This window comes from Haliotis rufescens, unplaced genomic scaffold, assembly GCF_023055435.1.
Source record: "Haliotis rufescens isolate VD_foot unplaced genomic scaffold, xgHalRufe1.0.p SCAF_12, whole genome shotgun sequence".
Lineage (NCBI taxonomy): Eukaryota > Metazoa > Mollusca > Gastropoda > Lepetellida > Haliotidae > Haliotis > Haliotis rufescens.
In genome coordinates this window covers 31105423-31124478 of record NW_025963802.1, presented here as the reverse complement: position 1 = coordinate 31124478, position 19056 = coordinate 31105423, and the positions used below count along the sequence as shown (strand labels likewise).

The following is a 19056-nucleotide window of genomic DNA, read 5'->3' as shown; positions in this document are numbered from 1 at the left end:
CATGATAAAGTCGGAATCGAAATGTTTGAAGGAAAACTTGCCTCTTTGTTTTGCTTGTACTGAGATTTAATGTTTAAATAGTAATATTTCACTGACAAGAATGATGCCCGATGCAAGTTCCTATTTAACTTGTACCCTATGTTCCCATGTTTTTCACATGAACACTTGATTTGCCTTTGCATGTGTTTGTGACCAGTGGGGCAGGCTACGTCAACTTTTCGCGAACACCTGGTGTCATCACTATTTGATAGTGATTCATAAACACATGCTCATGCTAAAATCGTAATCGTAAAGGGTTATGTCGCTTTTATTTCATATATTTTTTAAATATTTAATCCATGAATGTGATAAATCGATAAGAAGTCCCTTCGCTCCCACAGGCCGTGTAAATGATGGCCTTTGATTCTAGCCTACTGTCAAAGTAGACCTATATTCTAACGAAAAGTTTGCAAATTGTACCTTACCTTCTTATCGTTATATTTTGTTAAATGATAGTTATACATTTATTGACGGATAGTGGTATATTTGTTTTTCTATTTTACACAAGGTTGCTATCTTTTTAACAGAACACGATGAACAAATATTATAGAAAGGATAAAATGATGTACAGTATATTTTTTCCAGCAATACATATTTCTTAATATAATGATGGATAATTTCCTAAAAATCCAATTTCTCCTTAAGGTCGAATCATGAATAGTCTATATATGTGTTCAATGAATGCCTTATTTTCTTAATTCACCATACTTATATGATATGAAAATAGAAATTAATTTTATGCGCTCTTCAGGGAACACTATGCACGGGTGTTACTTGTTCCATGAAACGACGAGGTAGGATAAGAACTTGATTTGGACCAATGGAAATGTCAATTTGTAAGGTTTGGGTATTTGGTGAAATATTGGTATGAACATTATCAGAAATGTTCGTATGGCTAACGACAAATCCGTTTTTCACACTTTCTCAGCAAGCGATCGCCCGTACCTTGACTGACATCAGCTAATTCAAAATATATAGGTTATCTTCTTGATTAAGTCAATTGATCAAAACCTCAGTGGTCATGTGTGAATCTGTCACATGTGGAAATCACGACAGCTGTCTTCAGTGTACAAACGGTCAGGGCCACATATGTAATTGGAACAAAGGCAGTAGTGGGGAACTTTACACAGCAAAATATTATTAAGCCTGTTTGAAATTGTTTTCTTTGTACAGGACGAAGACCTCCCGCCTGCATCCATGTCACTGACCTTATATTGCGACTTGGCTCGAACACATTGGCAGCCCGAGCAAGTTGTATCTGAGATGTCTGAAAACCATTTTGTTTGTCTACCGCTTCAATTGTTGATGATCACTGATCACAATAATTACACAGACACTGTCTCTGATTCAAAGAATAATTAATAATCTCAATTTTAATATTCTATATTTAACAGGCAAACAGATCGTGGACCATAGTCCCCTTTTACTTAGAACTAGACCTGGCGGTGGAATCAGATTGGCGGGTGATATTGAGTAATTGCTGCTCTGAAATTCGGCGTCTGGTGGAGGTTTCAATTGTTAGAATATTCATACAAATCTGAAAATCCATGTACATCGACCTTGTAAACGAGAACATATATCTGTCTTTTTCAGAAACCACAAATGACATCACTAATGGCTCTGCTACTGAAGCTGTGAGCAGTACATTTTACACTGAAGACAATTACTATCTACAAACTGAAAAAGTTGGATGATAAATAAAATCTCACCCTCGTGTCTTTTGATATGAAATGTATCAACACTCGTTGATAAAAGTGGTAAAAATCCTCGGAAAGCCACGGAATTTTTCCACTTTTATCAACTCGTGTTGATATATTTGATATCAAAAGACACTCGGGAGAATCTCTCTCTCTCTCTCTCTCTCTCTCTCTCTCTCTCTCTCTCTCTCTCTCTCGACCGCCTCCGTGGTCATGTGGTAGAGCGTCCGCCCGGAGAGCGGAAGGTCCAGGGTTCGATCTCGGGCCGCGTCATACCAAAATACGTTAAAAGATGGTACTTGGTGTTACCCTGTCTGGCGCTCGGCATTAAGGGGCTAAAACAAGGACTGGTCGGCTCGGAGTCAGTATACTGTGTCTGAGTGGGGTATTCATGTTAAACTGCGGCATGGTATCTCAGTGGGCTAGCACTACAAATCGGCATCAGTCCGGACTAGTACAAGCAGCCACACACACACATACACGTGCATGCACGTCGCTATATAAGTGCAATAATCTTGGACGCGACGTTAAACCCAATTTCACCTCACCTCACCTCTCTCTCTCTCTCTCTCTCTCGTTGGGATATGTCTGAAAGCCGGACAAAACCATGTTCCCCGATATGTCGAGAGTGACAAAAAAAACCACCTTCATTCATTCATTCACAGTGCGTCGTCTGATTTGATATGGCTGGGATATGCCTAAAAGCGGCACAACCCACCTTCATTCATTCACTTACAGCGTCTTCTCCGACTTGATATGTTTGGGATATGTCTGAAAGCGGAAAAACACCTTCATACATTCACTCACAGAGACTCAGTGTTCCCCGATTTGACGTGGCTGAGATATGTCGAGATCGACACAAAACTACCTTAATTCATTCACTCACAGAGTGTTCCCCGATTTGATATGGTTGGTTCGAAAGCGACAAAAACAACCCTCATTCATTCTCTCTTGCAGTCAGGAACGGATGTTGCTGGTGTTGACGGGAAATCTGCCGACCTTGTCGAGGTATGGCGACCCTAGGCCGACCGCTCCGAGGAAGGTCATCTGTGGTCTGTGTAGCATTGTATCGATGCAGGAGACGGTAAATTGAGGTTATGTTAATGCTGAAACATCTTGGACAGACTCTGCAGTTTCCAAACGTCCGATAGCCTGGTTTCTCTGAATTTTAGTTAGGCGTGGCATTGTTGACCAAGGAGTGGTAGGTCCAAGAATCGGCCACAGTTTTATACCCACTACAGTTCGTGACAGTTCGTGCATTTTCGATCTCGCGAGAAATGAGTGCATGATACCCCACATATTCATTGAAATGATGCGTTTTGGCGATTCGTTGTTTATGTTGCGTTTTTACTCGGGACTTCCAAAATGCAACTTAAAATATTGATAACACCATCAGGCTTCACTACATGCTAAAACTCGTATCAATTTATGGTTCCATGTTTGTAACATATTTGCTTAAAACCACTTGCGTTTCTTTTGCGTGTGAGTATAAGTATGTTTGTATATATATATATATATATATATATATATATATATATATATATATATATATATATATATATATATATACTCAGAGAGTCTTTAAGAACAAGAAGTGGCAAAGTGACTATCTGGTGGAAGGAAAGTGATTGATGTTCAGTGAGAAGGACAAATGTCCAATTAAGCATGTATATGTTTTAAATCAATATCCTGTAGAATATGGAACAATATCCTGTAGATTTTGTAAATATATTTTAAATGAATAAGTAAATTGTTGAGGATTGTATCTGCTGATGGAAATAAAAGAAATACAAAGGGATGTATTATTCTCTTTTTTAACATGTACTGATGTGGGAAATGAATGAGTGTCTTGTACCATAGGGTGTGATCTGAGTTGTATATTGAGATTCTAACGCATAACAACGTTTGCCGGGTTTTGTTGTCTGTCAATATGTATCACTTGATTATCTGGTCCAGACTCGATGAATTTAAGGCTGCCGTCATATAGCTGGGATATTGCTGAGTGCGGCGTTAAACAAAAAACAAATAAACAAACTTTATCCGTGAGGAGCACGACAGACCCAGTCGTCTTAAGTGCTGAGCAGAGTTGCGCCCCTTAGTAGCGTGACCAATAGAACAGAAAAAGAAGATCGGTCATTTTTCCAATTTATTCTTGTGTTTATATAATAGAAATTTATGGTATATTATTGTATATTACCATTACACTTAACTCATTAAACATCATCTTTATGTCAAACACAGTAATCAAGAAATATATTATATTGATGCAACATGGGAAGTACTACTTCACAACATGGGTTTCGACTCCAGTAAACTTCAGTAAAATTCTGTAAAGTCATTACAGACTGTCATACCGGCATTTCTACATTGCTTTTCCTTTCAATGGAATGAGAGACATCTCATATATCTGCCCATGGATGGATAAAGAGCCAAGTCGGGATAATATCCACAATATCACAAGAACCCCCGAACAGTCGACGAAGATTTCAAAGATGTCACACAAATCTTGCTCAACTTTTCGCGAACACCTAGTGTCATCACAAGTTGATAGTTGTTCATATGAACATGCTTACTAATCAGGAATCGTGCAATGGATTAGGAGAGAGTTCATGTGATTATGGACATGGTTTTGTCGCTTTAATTTAATCTACACAACTGGCTGAAGAGTTTTACAATTCTTTGAAAGATAACAGTACCGGTATTTTTGACTGAATACTTGTATATAACGTGGAAATGTTGAAAGCTGATACAGCTCGGAAATTGTCTCAAACTATATATCTTGAAGCCTAATGGGTCTGACCCAATGTGCAGTGGCCCGAATGTTTTCGGCATGTGTTTAAGTTAACTGCTGTACCTGTGGATGGTGGCACTCTTCACGAGAGAGCAGGTTTATTGAACAAACATGATACTGAAGAGTGTGACTTCTGTAACGATCGTGTTGTGAAAAATCTCCTGAACCCTGATATAACTGAAGACGTATTATAAGCCGCACACAACTTTAAATTGGGCAAATCGGCAGGACCGATATGAAATGTTGCAGCATTTCTTTGCAATTGCTCAACTATAGTTGTATTTAGGATAATGCATAACGGTGTGTTCACACATGAGTGGGCAAATGGTATAATAATTCCTCTGCATCAGAAAAATAATATAAATGATATTTATAATTCTACAGGAATAACGATGATGGATGTATTTGGAACGTTGCTGATAACAGAAGAAGTTTATGACACAATTCCTGAAGCTCAGGGCGGATTTCGAAGGGAATACAGCAAAACTGAAAATTTATTTACTTTACAGCTGAAATGTACATTGGCCTGTGGCCTCCCATACATGAATAAAACATTACAAATATCAGAAAAATGAATAGCATCCTATGGTGGAAGTAGATATTAAAGATCTTGTTATGATTTATCTATGAACTGTTATTAAGCAAATACCTGGGCCTAAGAAGACAGAACTAAACATAAAACGTTAACACTTGGAAGGCAAAATTGGATCACTGAACCTGATGGCATCAGGTGTTCGCTGAAAGGGAAAGCATGTCCTTCCCTGCTAGTAGCATCTGGCATTAGGGTGTACAAGCTTCAGAAGTTTGGAAGTAACTAAAGAAATCTGTTTAAGCATTAACCTATTAATGTTTACATGATATGGACAGCTAATAGGTAATGGCATAACTTTCCCTAAACCAAGTTACCTTCTAACGCTACATAGTCTTTCTTATCACAGTCAAAACGTCATCATCTTGAATGAGCTAGTTTTCATACAATTCTAAACCTTTCTGGTGCACTACCATGCATTTGAATCTTTCTTCACAGGGTATTATGACCAAATGTAGTGAGTGTTTTCGGACACTTCACATGGAATTCAAAAGCAAGCAAATCGTGTTTACTATTACCAAATGTGAAAGTACTTACCAGTTCAAAATATACAAGCCACAAACACTGATATAATTATACACTTACTACTGCAACAGATATTAAAAGCAAAAGTTGCATTATTCAATAAATCATTTACAAGTGCTAGTTCCTGAGAGAGGCTAGCGCTAAAATTAAGACATACACAATACTGAAATGACTCTCATTGAGTACTGACGAAACAATTAGGAAAGGATGATATTGATCCCGAATTACTATTGCAAGTTCAAAATAACAAGATTCACGCTGGTAAATACCCATTTTTCTAGTGACATGCCAAATCAGTTCCTAAACACATTGTTACTGGAATGAAATAAGATACTTAGGGTATGCCTGCGTATCACTGAATACGACAAAGATCTTTGGATTTGCTGGATCATCTACAACACTGTCGTACAGTTCTTGCTTAACAGGGTCCTTTTGTGGTGGTGTTCGTATTTGAGGTTGGCCCTGGGTGTATGATCCTGTGAGTACTTTACAGAGGAACATGAATCGGTTGCCCTGACAATCGGCCGGGGCATAGCGGTCTCTAGAAGCATAGGCGGCATCAGAGGTGAAGTAAACTCCTGCCCCAAGGGCATTACCTGGAATCATTGAAAATACGTCCACGCGTCAAATACTTAATGACATGCGCATAGTTAAAATGTTAAAACTGTCCTAAAAGGTTGTCTGTCTATTTCGTGTTCATCAGAAAGAAACTCATGAAATATGAAACTCACAGTCTTTATCGCAGAAGCTCCTGTTGAAGCCATATGTCATGATGCTCACGGTTGCCGCCTGTGGAGTTCCATGCCACAGCGTCCTTTCTACCGTTGTTCCAGGGTTCTGCTTTTCCAACTGTTGTTTCTTGGCTTGATACTGTTGGTAGAGGGTCTTGCTTTGCACTCTGTCGATCTGAACACATACACAGAGGATATTGCATGTAGCGAGTGAAATCTCATGTTTCTCTCATCTCGTAAAGGGGGAATATATCTCATTTCCTCCTGTCACGAGATGAGAGAAACATGATATATCACTCGACACATGAAATATCCTATTTATTATATACTTTTTGTGTAGTTGCCTACCTGAAAATTAAATTGTTTCTTTACAAATGTAAAACCTTGAAACGTAAATTCAAAATCAACTTTAACAAAAAGAATTCTTGAAAACTGAAATTCTCCATTGACGAAAAAATATAGTTTATAACAAAACATTGTCGAGAGAATAACAAATAGCAAGAAGTGATATCAACTCCATAAATGAGCATCTGTCATTATTTTGCCTTGTCAATGTGGAAATAACGTAAAGAGGACGTCAACAGATTGTGTACGGGCTTGACACGATAAAGCAAGACAATTTAGGGGAGGTAACTCTTGTATGACGATAGTTCCGTGAAAGTGTTATGTTCACTGCAGTGGAATATCAATTGTTATGTTCACTGCAATGAAAATATCACTTTTCTCAACTTCAGAAAACTCAATCTTTCACACTAAAATACTAAAATATATAACCAATCATCATATTGGTTGGTTTACACTCAAGTATTTCCAGTTTTAATGACGACGCTCTGTACATTTTTGGTTCTGGATACGACCAATCAGTGATTGATATTATCAGCAACGATCCATGTTGTTGAGGTACGATGACACGCAAGCAACCAGGTCAATGAACCTGACCTTACTTATGACAAGAAGAGGCTGTTGTGGACGACACGTAGTGTGACGTAAAAGTAAAAGTAGTATCACGGCACTGTAGCTTTCCTGGCTATTTAGTCAACAGATTATGATGTCAACCGAGACTTAACAAATGTTGCTGCCAGCATTGACATCCAATTCATGGTCACAAGTAGGTTTTTCAACACTGGCGTTGTTACGGCCGAATTGAAAGTCGGAATCGAACCTCTTGAACAGAGCCAGGTATCATCACAGTTGAGAACTTCATTGGTCAAGTGGTTCATGAGGAAATGACGTCGAAGAGGCGAGTGTGCTTCACTTACCCTTTGAATCTGGACAGGCATATTTCCGACTGCGTCTGTAAACGTCTGGCGTACCCTGGTAAATTCCTGATTCCCATTTTGTACCTGAAGAAGCCTAAAATCATCTGTGGAGTTCATGCCAACCCATGTGCTGGGGAACTGGGCTGACGCTCCTGAAATGATATATGCAGCGAGAATATGTATTTCCTCGTATAGTTAAAGGGAGTACTTGGAGCTGATGCCCTTTTTGTCTGATTTTTTTATTATTGTTGCTCTTTCTATATATAATCTGATAAATGAGTGAATAGTTTTGAAAACTGCAGTCAGATATAGTCCTGCTATGTCAAAATGTAGTGCAATCCAGGCAACCCAAAAGCATGAGCATGATAGGGGCATAATGACAGGCAATCAGCCAATTCACAGAACCTGATATGATTTTAGTCTGGTGTAACGACAGCAACGGACAGCCGGGAAAATATTCTAACAGACTATGCATAGGCTAGGACAATGAATACCTTTTTAAACTTATGTAAAAAAAAGTAGGATGATAGGTTAGGATGTCAATTCTCGGAGAAGTTTAATAGTGTGTCAAATGTAATTATATGAAGTTCAACTTGAAATTATATATGACCTATGACTATACACTCAATAATAACTACAACTTTCTGAATCTCCTAATATAGTAGAAAGTATGACAGTGTGCGTGCAGTACCATCAAACTAGATATATCTGCGTATTGGTCATGCATACACTATGATATATAATTAGAATAGGAACATAAGGAAAATGTCCATAATTTTGCGTTACCTTCATTATTAGAACGATCATATTCCACATATACCGCTTGTTCTTACTTGCAAACAAAATATCACAATCAATCAGAATACACCACAAGTACAATTGTCAAATGCATACAACAGCACTTTATGAACTTTATGACATAATATAATAACCCAGCAATAGCACACCTGAAACTTTATCTCGACGAAGCATTGTTACCGTGTCAGTCGCATCCTCTGAAGGATACTCTACCCATTTGGTGAAATCAAAGGTAAATCCCTCATACTCCAACTTCGCCTTTTGTTGTTTGGTGCATGCTCTTTCCAACATCACATTAACGTTCTTATCATAGTCAACAACTTGGTCTTCTCCATCTTCTGTAAGCTCTACAAATGACCACTGCACAACTCTTTGTAGTTCGTCGGCATAGTCCTCTTCCTTATGCTTCCTCTCCAACTCTCGAATCTTCTGGTAAACCTTTCCGCTTGCATCAGTAACATTGCGCTTTAACCCATACAGAATGATACGTCCTAAGGCTTTGTTTGCAGTGATAGAAACACCACACTCCTGTTCAATCTTTTTGAGATCATTGATCTGTAAAGAAAATACATTTCTACAACCAGACAAAGACAATAATGAGTGTCTATTTAAGATATCCTCCATATTTACCCCCCCCCCCCCAACCCCACCCCCACCCCATCCACACACACACACACCCAATCCCAACCCACACACACCCCCGCCCCCTTCTCTTATCGTAACAAGGGAACTTATTGTTATTTGTTTTGACAAATATGAGATAAAAGGTAAGTTAACTGCCAGGCAAAAAATGTTCACGCTTGAAAACTGGATTTGACCATAAAACTTCAAACGTTATCAAATACTTCACCATCGAATAGCCATTTCTTGTTTGTTTCGGGGCGGTGGGGTAGCCTAGTGGTTAAAGCAGTCGCTCGTAACGCCAAAGATCCGGTTCGATTCCCCACATGGGTACAATGTGTGAAGCCCATTTCAGGTCCCCCCCCCCCCCCCCCCCTCGTGACATTGCTGGAATATTGCTTAAAGCGGCGTAAAACCATAATCAAACAATCAAGCAAGCAAGCAAGAAAGCAAGCAAGCATGAGCAGTGTGATCTTTTTGAAGAAACAAGTTCTTTTTTGTACCACATGTTCATATTCCACTGACCCGTGAAGATTCCAGGGTAGAATAGGTCTTCAGCAACCCATACTTGCCGTAAAAAGGGACTGTGCTTGTCGTAAAAGGCGACTAATGGGATCGGGTGGTCAGGCTCGCTGACTTGGTTGATGCATGTCATCGATCCCAATTGCGTGGATCGATGTTCATGCTGTCAATCACTGGATTGTCTGGTCCAGACTCGATTATTTACAGACCGCCGTCATATAGCTGGAATATTGCTGATTGCGGCGTTAAACAACAAACAAACAAACAAAATCATATTCCACTTTACTGAAAATAGAATTGCTCTCATAATTTAATATTTTTCCCCAACGCAATGTTTTGTATCAATACTGACTTCTGTCAAGATGGTAATTTGATGTTTGACAAACACTATTTTAAAGGCACACCTACTAAAGTAAATCATTACCTTACCTCATCTAGGGACCATAGTTTAAGTGTGTCCTCCTGAATAATATGATTGTTTGCTTTGCACGCCACGCCAAGTGTTTTCTTTTTAACAGCTGGTCGTTCAGGTTCAGTCATTCTCAGGCCTGTATATTACATAATGATAAAAGAAGATGGCTGAATGACATTTTTAATATGGTTAAAAGTCTATGCAACAGGGCAGGGAGGCAGTTTCAATAATTTCGTATTGCGTGTTGGTAAGTCACACTTCAACATGGCATGGCATGTGGTTTACGTAATGTTGATGTGCTTGAAAGGTACATTCCAATATGGAAGTAAAAGATTTCTTGGGGGTAACCAAGCACAACACATGCAACTGTCTCTTGTGAGCATTTTGTGAAACCCAATGTGCATACATTAATAAAAGGGGAATAACAAACTAAAAACGCCATAGACATGTAACAATAGGTTAGACAGCTGATTCAGACATGTGAATACAGCTGTGTCTAAATGGAACATCAGATCATGTAAATACATGTGCCTTGACACACACCTAAAAGACATGTTCACTCGTCATTCAATAATGCAACCCATCACCATGTTATCAAATATAATATCAGCATCAAGACTCTTGTCTTAGATTTCCAAATGTTTGAATAGATTTGCTCTTTTTTGGTGCAGCTTAGGTGATCTCTTCATTAATATAAGTAAAACATGTGGGAAATACGGATTCAAAAGTTTTCAGTTTAGGTAATAATAAGACGAGGAATATCACGTTTTCCTGATTTATCCTTTGATTCATTAAAAAAGAAAATATATCAATGAATACTTATTTCTTTATACCCATATTCATAAATTCTTACTCGTTAATGAATGACAGCTATATTATAAGAACATGTTTCCTTCTATAACTTGAGGTATTTTGATGTTGGAAGTTATGAATATTTCTGCACATTCTTTAGGGAAGAATTGCAAACCTTCTGCTCCTCTACTCCTTACAACGCCAAATACATCAATCCCCTGATGAATGTTTTCCTCATGTTGAGCTTCAAAGTGGCATCTTTCTGTGTTCTTCGGTATTTCTTTACCCCCATATCTATGCGTTAGGTGATCAATTTTCTTCCTCAATGAAGACTGTATCTGTAGAATATTAACGTTGTCGGCCTTTGTCTTTACATTTGAGAAGTAAGTCATCGTTGATTCAATTTCTGCCAACCCTTCATCAAATGCAGCTCCATTTGTATTGGCAGCAGCGATAAGCCTCTCACTTTGATCTTCTATGCTCCCCATTAAAGTTTCTTTGCGATGTTTCAGACGTTTTGATATTGCGTCAAATTTCTGATTAATTTCAGATATTGACTTCTCCTTATCCCGTTGCACAACTGTGACGTACTCACCACTTTCTGACTTAGCATTGCTTAGGCTTTTGAAAATGTCTTGTACTTCGTTCATTGAACCTTCAATTTTTTTAATTATGGTTGCTGCTGCATCATCTAGTTTCTGAAATTCATGTCCCTTATGGTCTATGATGGCGCACATCACACAGCACAACGCCTCGCATGTTGAACAGAAGCATTCAATAAAGCGATCTGGATGATTACAACAAAATGTTCGCACCTTCAATGATTCACAGGATGCAGCCTGTAACTCACCCAACAACTTTATCTCATGACCTCTTGTGCTCCTGTTTCTTCTATGTGCATTTTCGCAATCGAGGCAAAGATTTTCCCCACATTCAAAACATCTTGACCGAGCATGATTTCCATCTGGGCAATCTTTGCACAAAACCTGTTTTTTCTTTTGAATGTGCAAATATTCAACGAGCTGGTCTCTCACTGGATCAATGGCCATCATCTGAGCAGTGCCAGAAACCTTCTCAATACGCCGACACAATGGACATGTGATTTCACCGTTGCCCTCCTTGTCGAGAAGCTGTTGAAGACACTGTGTGCAGAAGGCATGGAGGCAAGAATGGAGAAGACGAGGGCGTCGGTCTGTCTGGTTGAAATGTTCCACACACACAGGACATTCCAGGAATGCGTCCTTCAGAGAACTGACGTCCACCTTTTCTGGAGGTTCAGACATGCTGGATCTGCAAGAACACGTGAGTAAAAAAACAAATTATGACATCCTTATTTCGCAAATATTAAATATTAAGAACTGAGCAAAACCTTCAGAAATAGTTATGAAAGTTATCAGATATGCTCTTCTGACAACGATAAATGCACGGGGGGAAATGTGCCAAACATGTTGATTTCGAGGTTTTAACTCATTTTAGCCATATTTGTGTATTCAACAATGTCACAAGTGCAAACTTTAACGTGTAAAAAAGAGAAATTATGTTTCTCTCGGTTGAGTACATTATCAATAAGAGAGAAACTGCTTTCTCCTTAGCGGTATGTAATGGCTAAGGGAGGTAATTAGCCTGAGTATGTTATGGGTATAGATAAGGTGCTTGGAAAGCAGCTGCATGGCAGTAACACTGAACATAAGTATCAAGTTCTATTATGTCTCAAGACGATCGATCAACAGCGGGAAAACTTGACGCCATTTTTAAAAAAATGGACACTAATCAAAGAGATATTGAGAGTGCTGTGGTGGAAAAAATTTCTCACCTAAGAGAAGAATTTATTCAGCAAGCCAAAGGTTTGAAAAGGTTAAAGACTGAAACAGAATATTCTTGGTCAAGGGAAGGAAATCGAATTCAGTTTAATGTTAATTCGGAAGTTTTAGAAGACTTACTTAATACCAGACAAAACATTCAGAATGGGAATTATGATGATATGTCAAGGTGTGTGGAAGAAGCTATCGGAAAATTAGAGAAAAGAAATAAGATGATAAAAATTGCAGATTCGTCGGACATTATGTTTCCAATGATTTAGCAGATGATTCGGATGATGACAAAAAAATTGAGAAAGCGGAATCAAAAGCTGCAGAAAACTTAAATTGAAACAAAATCGCAAGAACCCTTATGGATCTCGTGCTTCTCCCGGGTCGATCTCAGCACAGCACGTACAATGTGCTCTATCCGCTTTTACTCCTGTGCATAGCGTTTCTATCATGCATTCTATCACTTTTCGGGTCAAAGTTCCACGACAAGGATCGTGCCATTTTTGCGGCGAGTTCACGCGCTACATCCGGGAATGTCCCTACACAACCAGGGCGACAACAGGTGTCAACGCCAGAGGTGTCAACGCCACAGCAACCAGTGCTTCTTAGGCAGGATACAGTGAGTGAGTGAGTGAGTTTGGTTTTACGCCGCTTTTAGCAATATTCCAGCAATATCACGGCAGGGGAAACCAGAAATGGGCTTCACACATTGTACCCATGTCGGGAATCGTACCCGGGTCTTCGGCGTGACGAGCGAACGCTTTAACCACTAGGCTACCTGACCACCCCAGGCAGGATACAGACTTGTCAGTTAAGTGTAGTATTGATAATGTACATTCGGAAAACAATATGCTTGATGATTATGACATTGCCTTTACTAATGATTATTATGCATATGAACAGGAAACAGCGGAAATTATAGTGAAGGGTCGGTTAAAGTCTAGCATTCAATTCTGGTACAAGTCATAACTGATATTATAGACAATGAATATACAATTCCTTTTATGTCCAGGACTCCAAAGATAGATTTAAGAAATAACTGGTCGGCGTTGAGACATGCAGAGTTTGTTAACCAAGCTATTTTAGAATTGCATAAGAAACAAATAATTATTGAATGTGAGTCTCCACCGTACATCGTTAACCCTCTCTCGGTGTCTATACAGTCGTCGGGGGAAAAGCATTTGATTTTAGATCTGTCCAGAGTTAACAATTACGTTAGCAAAAAGTCAATCAAATATGAAGATTGGAAAACTGCACTTGAATATATTAATGTCAACGATTGGTTGATATTTTTGATATACATTCAGCATATCAGCATATAGACATGTTTGAAGGCCATACTGAATTCCTTGGTTTTTCATGGAAAAATGCTTCGGGTGTTAAGCAATATTTCAAGTTTAGATTCTTACCTTTCGGGTTAACTTCAGCACCTTCTGTGTTTACTAACATTACACGCCAGTTAGTCAAGAAATGGCGTTCTGAAGGGAAGAAAGTGGTCACCTTTTTAGATGACGGTATTTTATCAGCTCAATCGGAACTTATTACACGTTCGTCTGGCGAGGCTATAAAAGAAGACTTGATCAAGTCTGGATTTGTACCCAAATGCGAAAAATCACTATGGTGACCTTCGCAGTCTATTGAGTGGCTCGGTCTTCACATAGATACAAACACTCTGTGTAAATCTGTTCCTCAGAGGAAGTTAGATAAGGCGACTGAAACGATTACATCACTCTTATCAACCAGTGCGGCGGTTTGCTGCGATTATCAAACAAATCATAACAATTAAACTAGTTATGGGAAATGTTGTACAATTAATGACTAAGTTTCTCAGCATTGAAGTTTTGACAGCTTCATCGTGGAACAGCAACGTTATATTGTCGTCACAGAGCATTGAACAGTTACAGTATTGGGGAGAAAACATTGCTCGTTTGTCGAGGACAGTACTGATAAGAGTTCAGTTTTGAGTCGAGTTGTGTACAGGGACGCCAGTGATACCGGATATGGAGAGTATTGTGTTGAAACGGATGCTGCTTATTCCCATGGTCAGTGGTCAGAGGAGGAGGCTAAAAATAGTTCTATATGGAGAGAACTCAAGGCAGTTTTTTCTCGTTCTGCAAAGTTTTATCTCACAACTGAGACATCGTAGAATATTGTGGTGTACTGACAATCAAAATGCGGTTACCATAGTGGATAAGGGCAGTATGAAACCGCAATTACAAAGAATAGTTATGGACCTTTTTGAGTTGTGTTCAAGTCAAAAAGTTCATCTGAATATGCATTGGATCCCGCGTTCAGAGAATGAGACCGCAGATATGTGGAGTAAAATTGTTGATTTCGATGATTGGTTCATTTCGAATCACATATTTAAGCATATAGATGCCAGATGGGGTCCTCACGATGTAGATAGATTTGCATCTTGGTACAATGCTAATTTGCCATGTTTTAATTCCAAGTATTTTAACCCGGGATGTGCGGCTGCGGACTGTTTCACAGTCAGCTGGAAGGGTGTGGTAAATTGGGTTGTCCCCCCTATTGGTATGGCACCAAGAACCTTAAGACATATGTCTGAGTGTTGTGCTAAAGGCACCATTGTTGTGCCCGAATGGCATTCCGCATGCATTTGGCCGCTTATCACTCGCAATTCTTCGTTTATTCCACAGGTGATAGAACACATGTATTTGCCAAAATCTGAACAAGCTTATGAACCATCTAGGATTGGAGGTGGATAGTTTGGAGAACAAGATTTGCTGTTTAATATGCTAGCTCTGGGTGTTGATTTCAGCATATGTTGAATGTGCATTTTATGTTTACGGATGTGATAAGTTGCGCTTATGGAGAGGAGTTTAAGGCGTTACCTCCTGGTGTATGGAGAGGGGTTAAAGGCGTAACCAAATGGTGTGAGGGGGTTGGCAGCAGGTTTGCCTGATCTGCTGACGAATTGTATAGCTGATTCCACTGCTAGGAAATACAGATATGGTTTTGCGTGGAAACGATGGGCACATTCTTGTTTAATTATCGATTTCACTTTTGCACTGCGCATTATAATAATTGCTGTCTGTTGCTCAATCGTTTGCCCCTGTGCTAACGGCGTTTTGTAGTATATTTACCATGCTCATGTGATAGTAGGATTGCAAAGCCCGACTGAGAATGGTTTAGTCAAAAATGTTTTAGAAGCGGCAAAAAGAAGATTGGCCAAATGTGTTAATAAAAAGGAGCCGATTAACGTGGAATTATTAGAGAAATTAGTTGATGTAACACTGCTTAATCCTACACTTTGTAATTAAAGGATTATGTGTATGTGACTTGTAGCATATTCAGGATTCCTGAGATCTGCAGAGCTATTACACATTAGGCGATCTGACATTGTCTTTTATAAGAGTCACATAATGTTATTTATTGAACAGTTAAAAACGGACATATACAGAGATGGTTCATGGCTTGTCACTGGTAGGACAAATTCAAAATTATGTCGCGTTACAAGTTTGGAAAAATACTTTGCCTTATCCGGAATATTGACTCATTCTGATGAATATATCTTTAGAGAATTGTTTATAGATGCGTTTACGCCATTTGTGTGCAACATCAAAAGTTATGGACTTCATAACTTGCGTAGTGGTGGGGCGTCAGCAGCGGCAAACAACGGCGTACCAGATCAAATGTTTAAAACACACGGACGCGGGAGAAGTGAAAATGCCAAGAACGGTTACATAAATGATCATCTTCAGAGACGATTGTCTGTTTCCCTGTCTCTGGGGCTATAGACTTTCTTTGAGTCTCTGTCCGTGTCGACACTGCGACCGGGCCATTGTAAATATAGGTGTTATGTTGTATGTACATATGTCTGGGTATGTGGCATTGCATAGTATGGAGAGGAAAAAATGATGTTTCTCTCGGTTGAGTGCATTGTGAATAAGAGAGAAACTGCTTACTCCTTAGCGGTATGCAATGGCTAAGGGAGGTAATTAGCCTGGGTATGTTACGGGTATAAATAAGGGGCTTGGAAAGCAGCTCGTCTCTCTCGCTTGTCAGCACGGCAGTAACACTGAACATAAGTTGTTGTTATCCATTATTTATATGTATGATTTAACAAACTATTTATGTATGTTTCTGTTTGCAGAATTTCAATTCTGACGAGGACTGTGTGATCGGGGAAGATGTGAAGTGTGGGACTTTTCATTGAGCAGTTCCGCCCCTGTCGGGTTGGTTTATATATGTACCTAGACACCCCATGTTGTGTCTAAGTTGGCTTTCGAGTCGTAAGAATGCGTAAAAAAGTTATTTGTAATCCAATCAGTTTTGGAAGTTAGGCTGTCGAGCCGTCATAATACGTTCATGGAATAAATGATGTAAATGTATCCGTTATGGATAGGGCTGACGAGTCATTATAATACGTGCAAGAATTATGGCCTAAATGTATAATCGGTGATGGAGTAGGTTGGCGAGCCTTTATAATACGAGTGTAATGAATGTATATTCCATTATGTAATTGGCGGAAGTCAGCATACCTTGCTAACATGCTCATTTTAAGTCATAACACTGTATACCTCATAAGGTCTATGCACATCAAATAGATATTCTGTAAACTCCCCAGAAAAGGGACTGTTGACTTTGTTGGGAGAACACGGTCCAGAGCAATTTTCTCTTAAATGTTGTTTTTGTTTTTGATTTCTGGTTTACGTGTCGGGCAATAGTTCCGTATATAATGATGTATTGTGGAAGTGTATATATGTTGATGAGAGGAGTTGGAGTATTTAACATGGATCTTAATAAACTGCCATGTGTCGACACTGGGACCGGGCCATTGTAAATATAGGTGTTATGTTGTATGTATATATGTCTGGGTATGTGACATTGCATAGTATGAAGAGGAAAAAAGCCAGTTTCAGCCTTTTAAATATAACTGATCAATTTCACACCAAGATGACATTTACAGTGTACAATGATTGAATGATACATCAATATCCATACACGTGTCTTGTGCTAACAACAACACTGGGTCTCCTTATCTTATCTTGATAAATGCATATTCGGTCAGAAAAAAAACATCAGCGAGAATATTAGGCAATCAACCTTTCAATGATGAGATACCAGCTTTAACAGTCAAGAGAGAACATACCGATTGCATAACAAGTGAAAGGGATGTGAGGAAACTGTCAAATGGTTTATTTATTTCACTTAATCTGTGAATTCCTCATAAGAGTGCAGTTTCCTAAGTTTACACGGGGTCATGGGTGGCCCAGTCGTCTAAGGCCTATGATTGTGGGTTCGAATATATATATATATATATATATATATATGTGTGTGTGTGTGTGTGTGTGTGTGTGTGTGTGTGTGTGTATTGGTTTCTGGATTTTATTACTGAAAATGTGTTCAATAGGTCAAAATAGATTATACAGGGGCTTTTAGATTTTATTGGGTCGATAAGTGGAAATGGTGTCAATTGTTTAGATATTATTTTTAATATATATTTTCACTGTCCGCCACATACAAAGCCCTTCAAGTAAAAATGAAGGCCTAGACATATCGACACACAATTACAGAAGGAAAAACACACAACACACCCACTGCATTCACGTTATGCGTCTGCCTGTAATCACGCCATTGTCGGGTGTACTTCCTGGTTCTACTTTCACTATTAACGGACTGTCGTCCAAACTACTACTGCAAGTGGCCAGTGGAGGCAGTATTTATGTTAATGCATGACTTACCAGAAACACTTAATCCAAGAAGAAACCACAATTGTCAATACAGCGAAACAATCGCGCAAGAAACACCAACAACATCAGCAACGCCAGTAACACACGAGACAAATATCACTGAGCCTTTCTGCGCATGTCCTAGATAAGCATTCATACATTCAATGATCTTTCATGTTGTCGTGAACAGTATGTAAACCAAAGGAAACAAATGTACATTTCACAATATATTTCAGCAGTTAACTCCATTTATCTGATAGTAGATCCACCTCTACGTGAACAAAACCATATTTTCCAGATGTTGTTATTTGTGAAAGTTGAAAGGTTAGAAGTCATACGTCAGCAACAAACAGGTATAACCTGTCTCCAGTCAAATGCTGAAACTCTTTAGGGTGCAACATAGGAGTCAAGTTCACTGAATCATTTTACTTCGGGTTTTCAATACCTTTTCACTGACTGGTTTCCTTTTTTCGTGTTTGAAGTTTATTTCCAAGGAAATCTTGATCTGGGCTTTCTATTCAGGTAAGCGCACATAAAATATATTAGATCTGCACGGTCTTCTGAAAACTATGCTTTGTTTGTTTTTTAACGCAAAACTATATGACTGCAGCCTGTGAAAAGCCGAGGCTGGAACAGAAAATCCAGTGATTGATATCATGAGCATCGATCTACTCAATTTGGATACGGTGACATGTACCAACCGGGGTTAGGAAGGCTGACCACCCTATCCCGTTAGTTGCTTCTTACGGCAAGCATGGGCTGCTGAGACCAATTCT

At 39.0% G+C, this 19056-nt stretch overlaps 1 protein-coding gene across 1 annotated transcript; it reads right to left on the bottom strand.

Annotated features, from left to right (window-relative positions):
* Positions 1-3864: 3864 nt before the first annotated feature.
* LOC124117233 lies at positions 3865-18409 on the bottom strand. Its single transcript, XM_046479018.2, has 7 exons — positions 18293-18409; positions 10952-12066; positions 10002-10120; positions 8579-8984; positions 7632-7783; positions 6373-6547; positions 3865-6237 (listed from the first exon to the last, which is right to left on the bottom strand). Exons 2-7 carry the CDS (start codon positions 12057-12059, stop codon positions 5954-5956), a joined length of 2244 nt encoding a protein of 747 aa, XP_046334974.2. The 5' UTR covers positions 12060-12066; positions 18293-18409; the 3' UTR covers positions 3865-5953.
* Between the last annotated feature and the right edge of the window lie 647 nt (positions 18410-19056).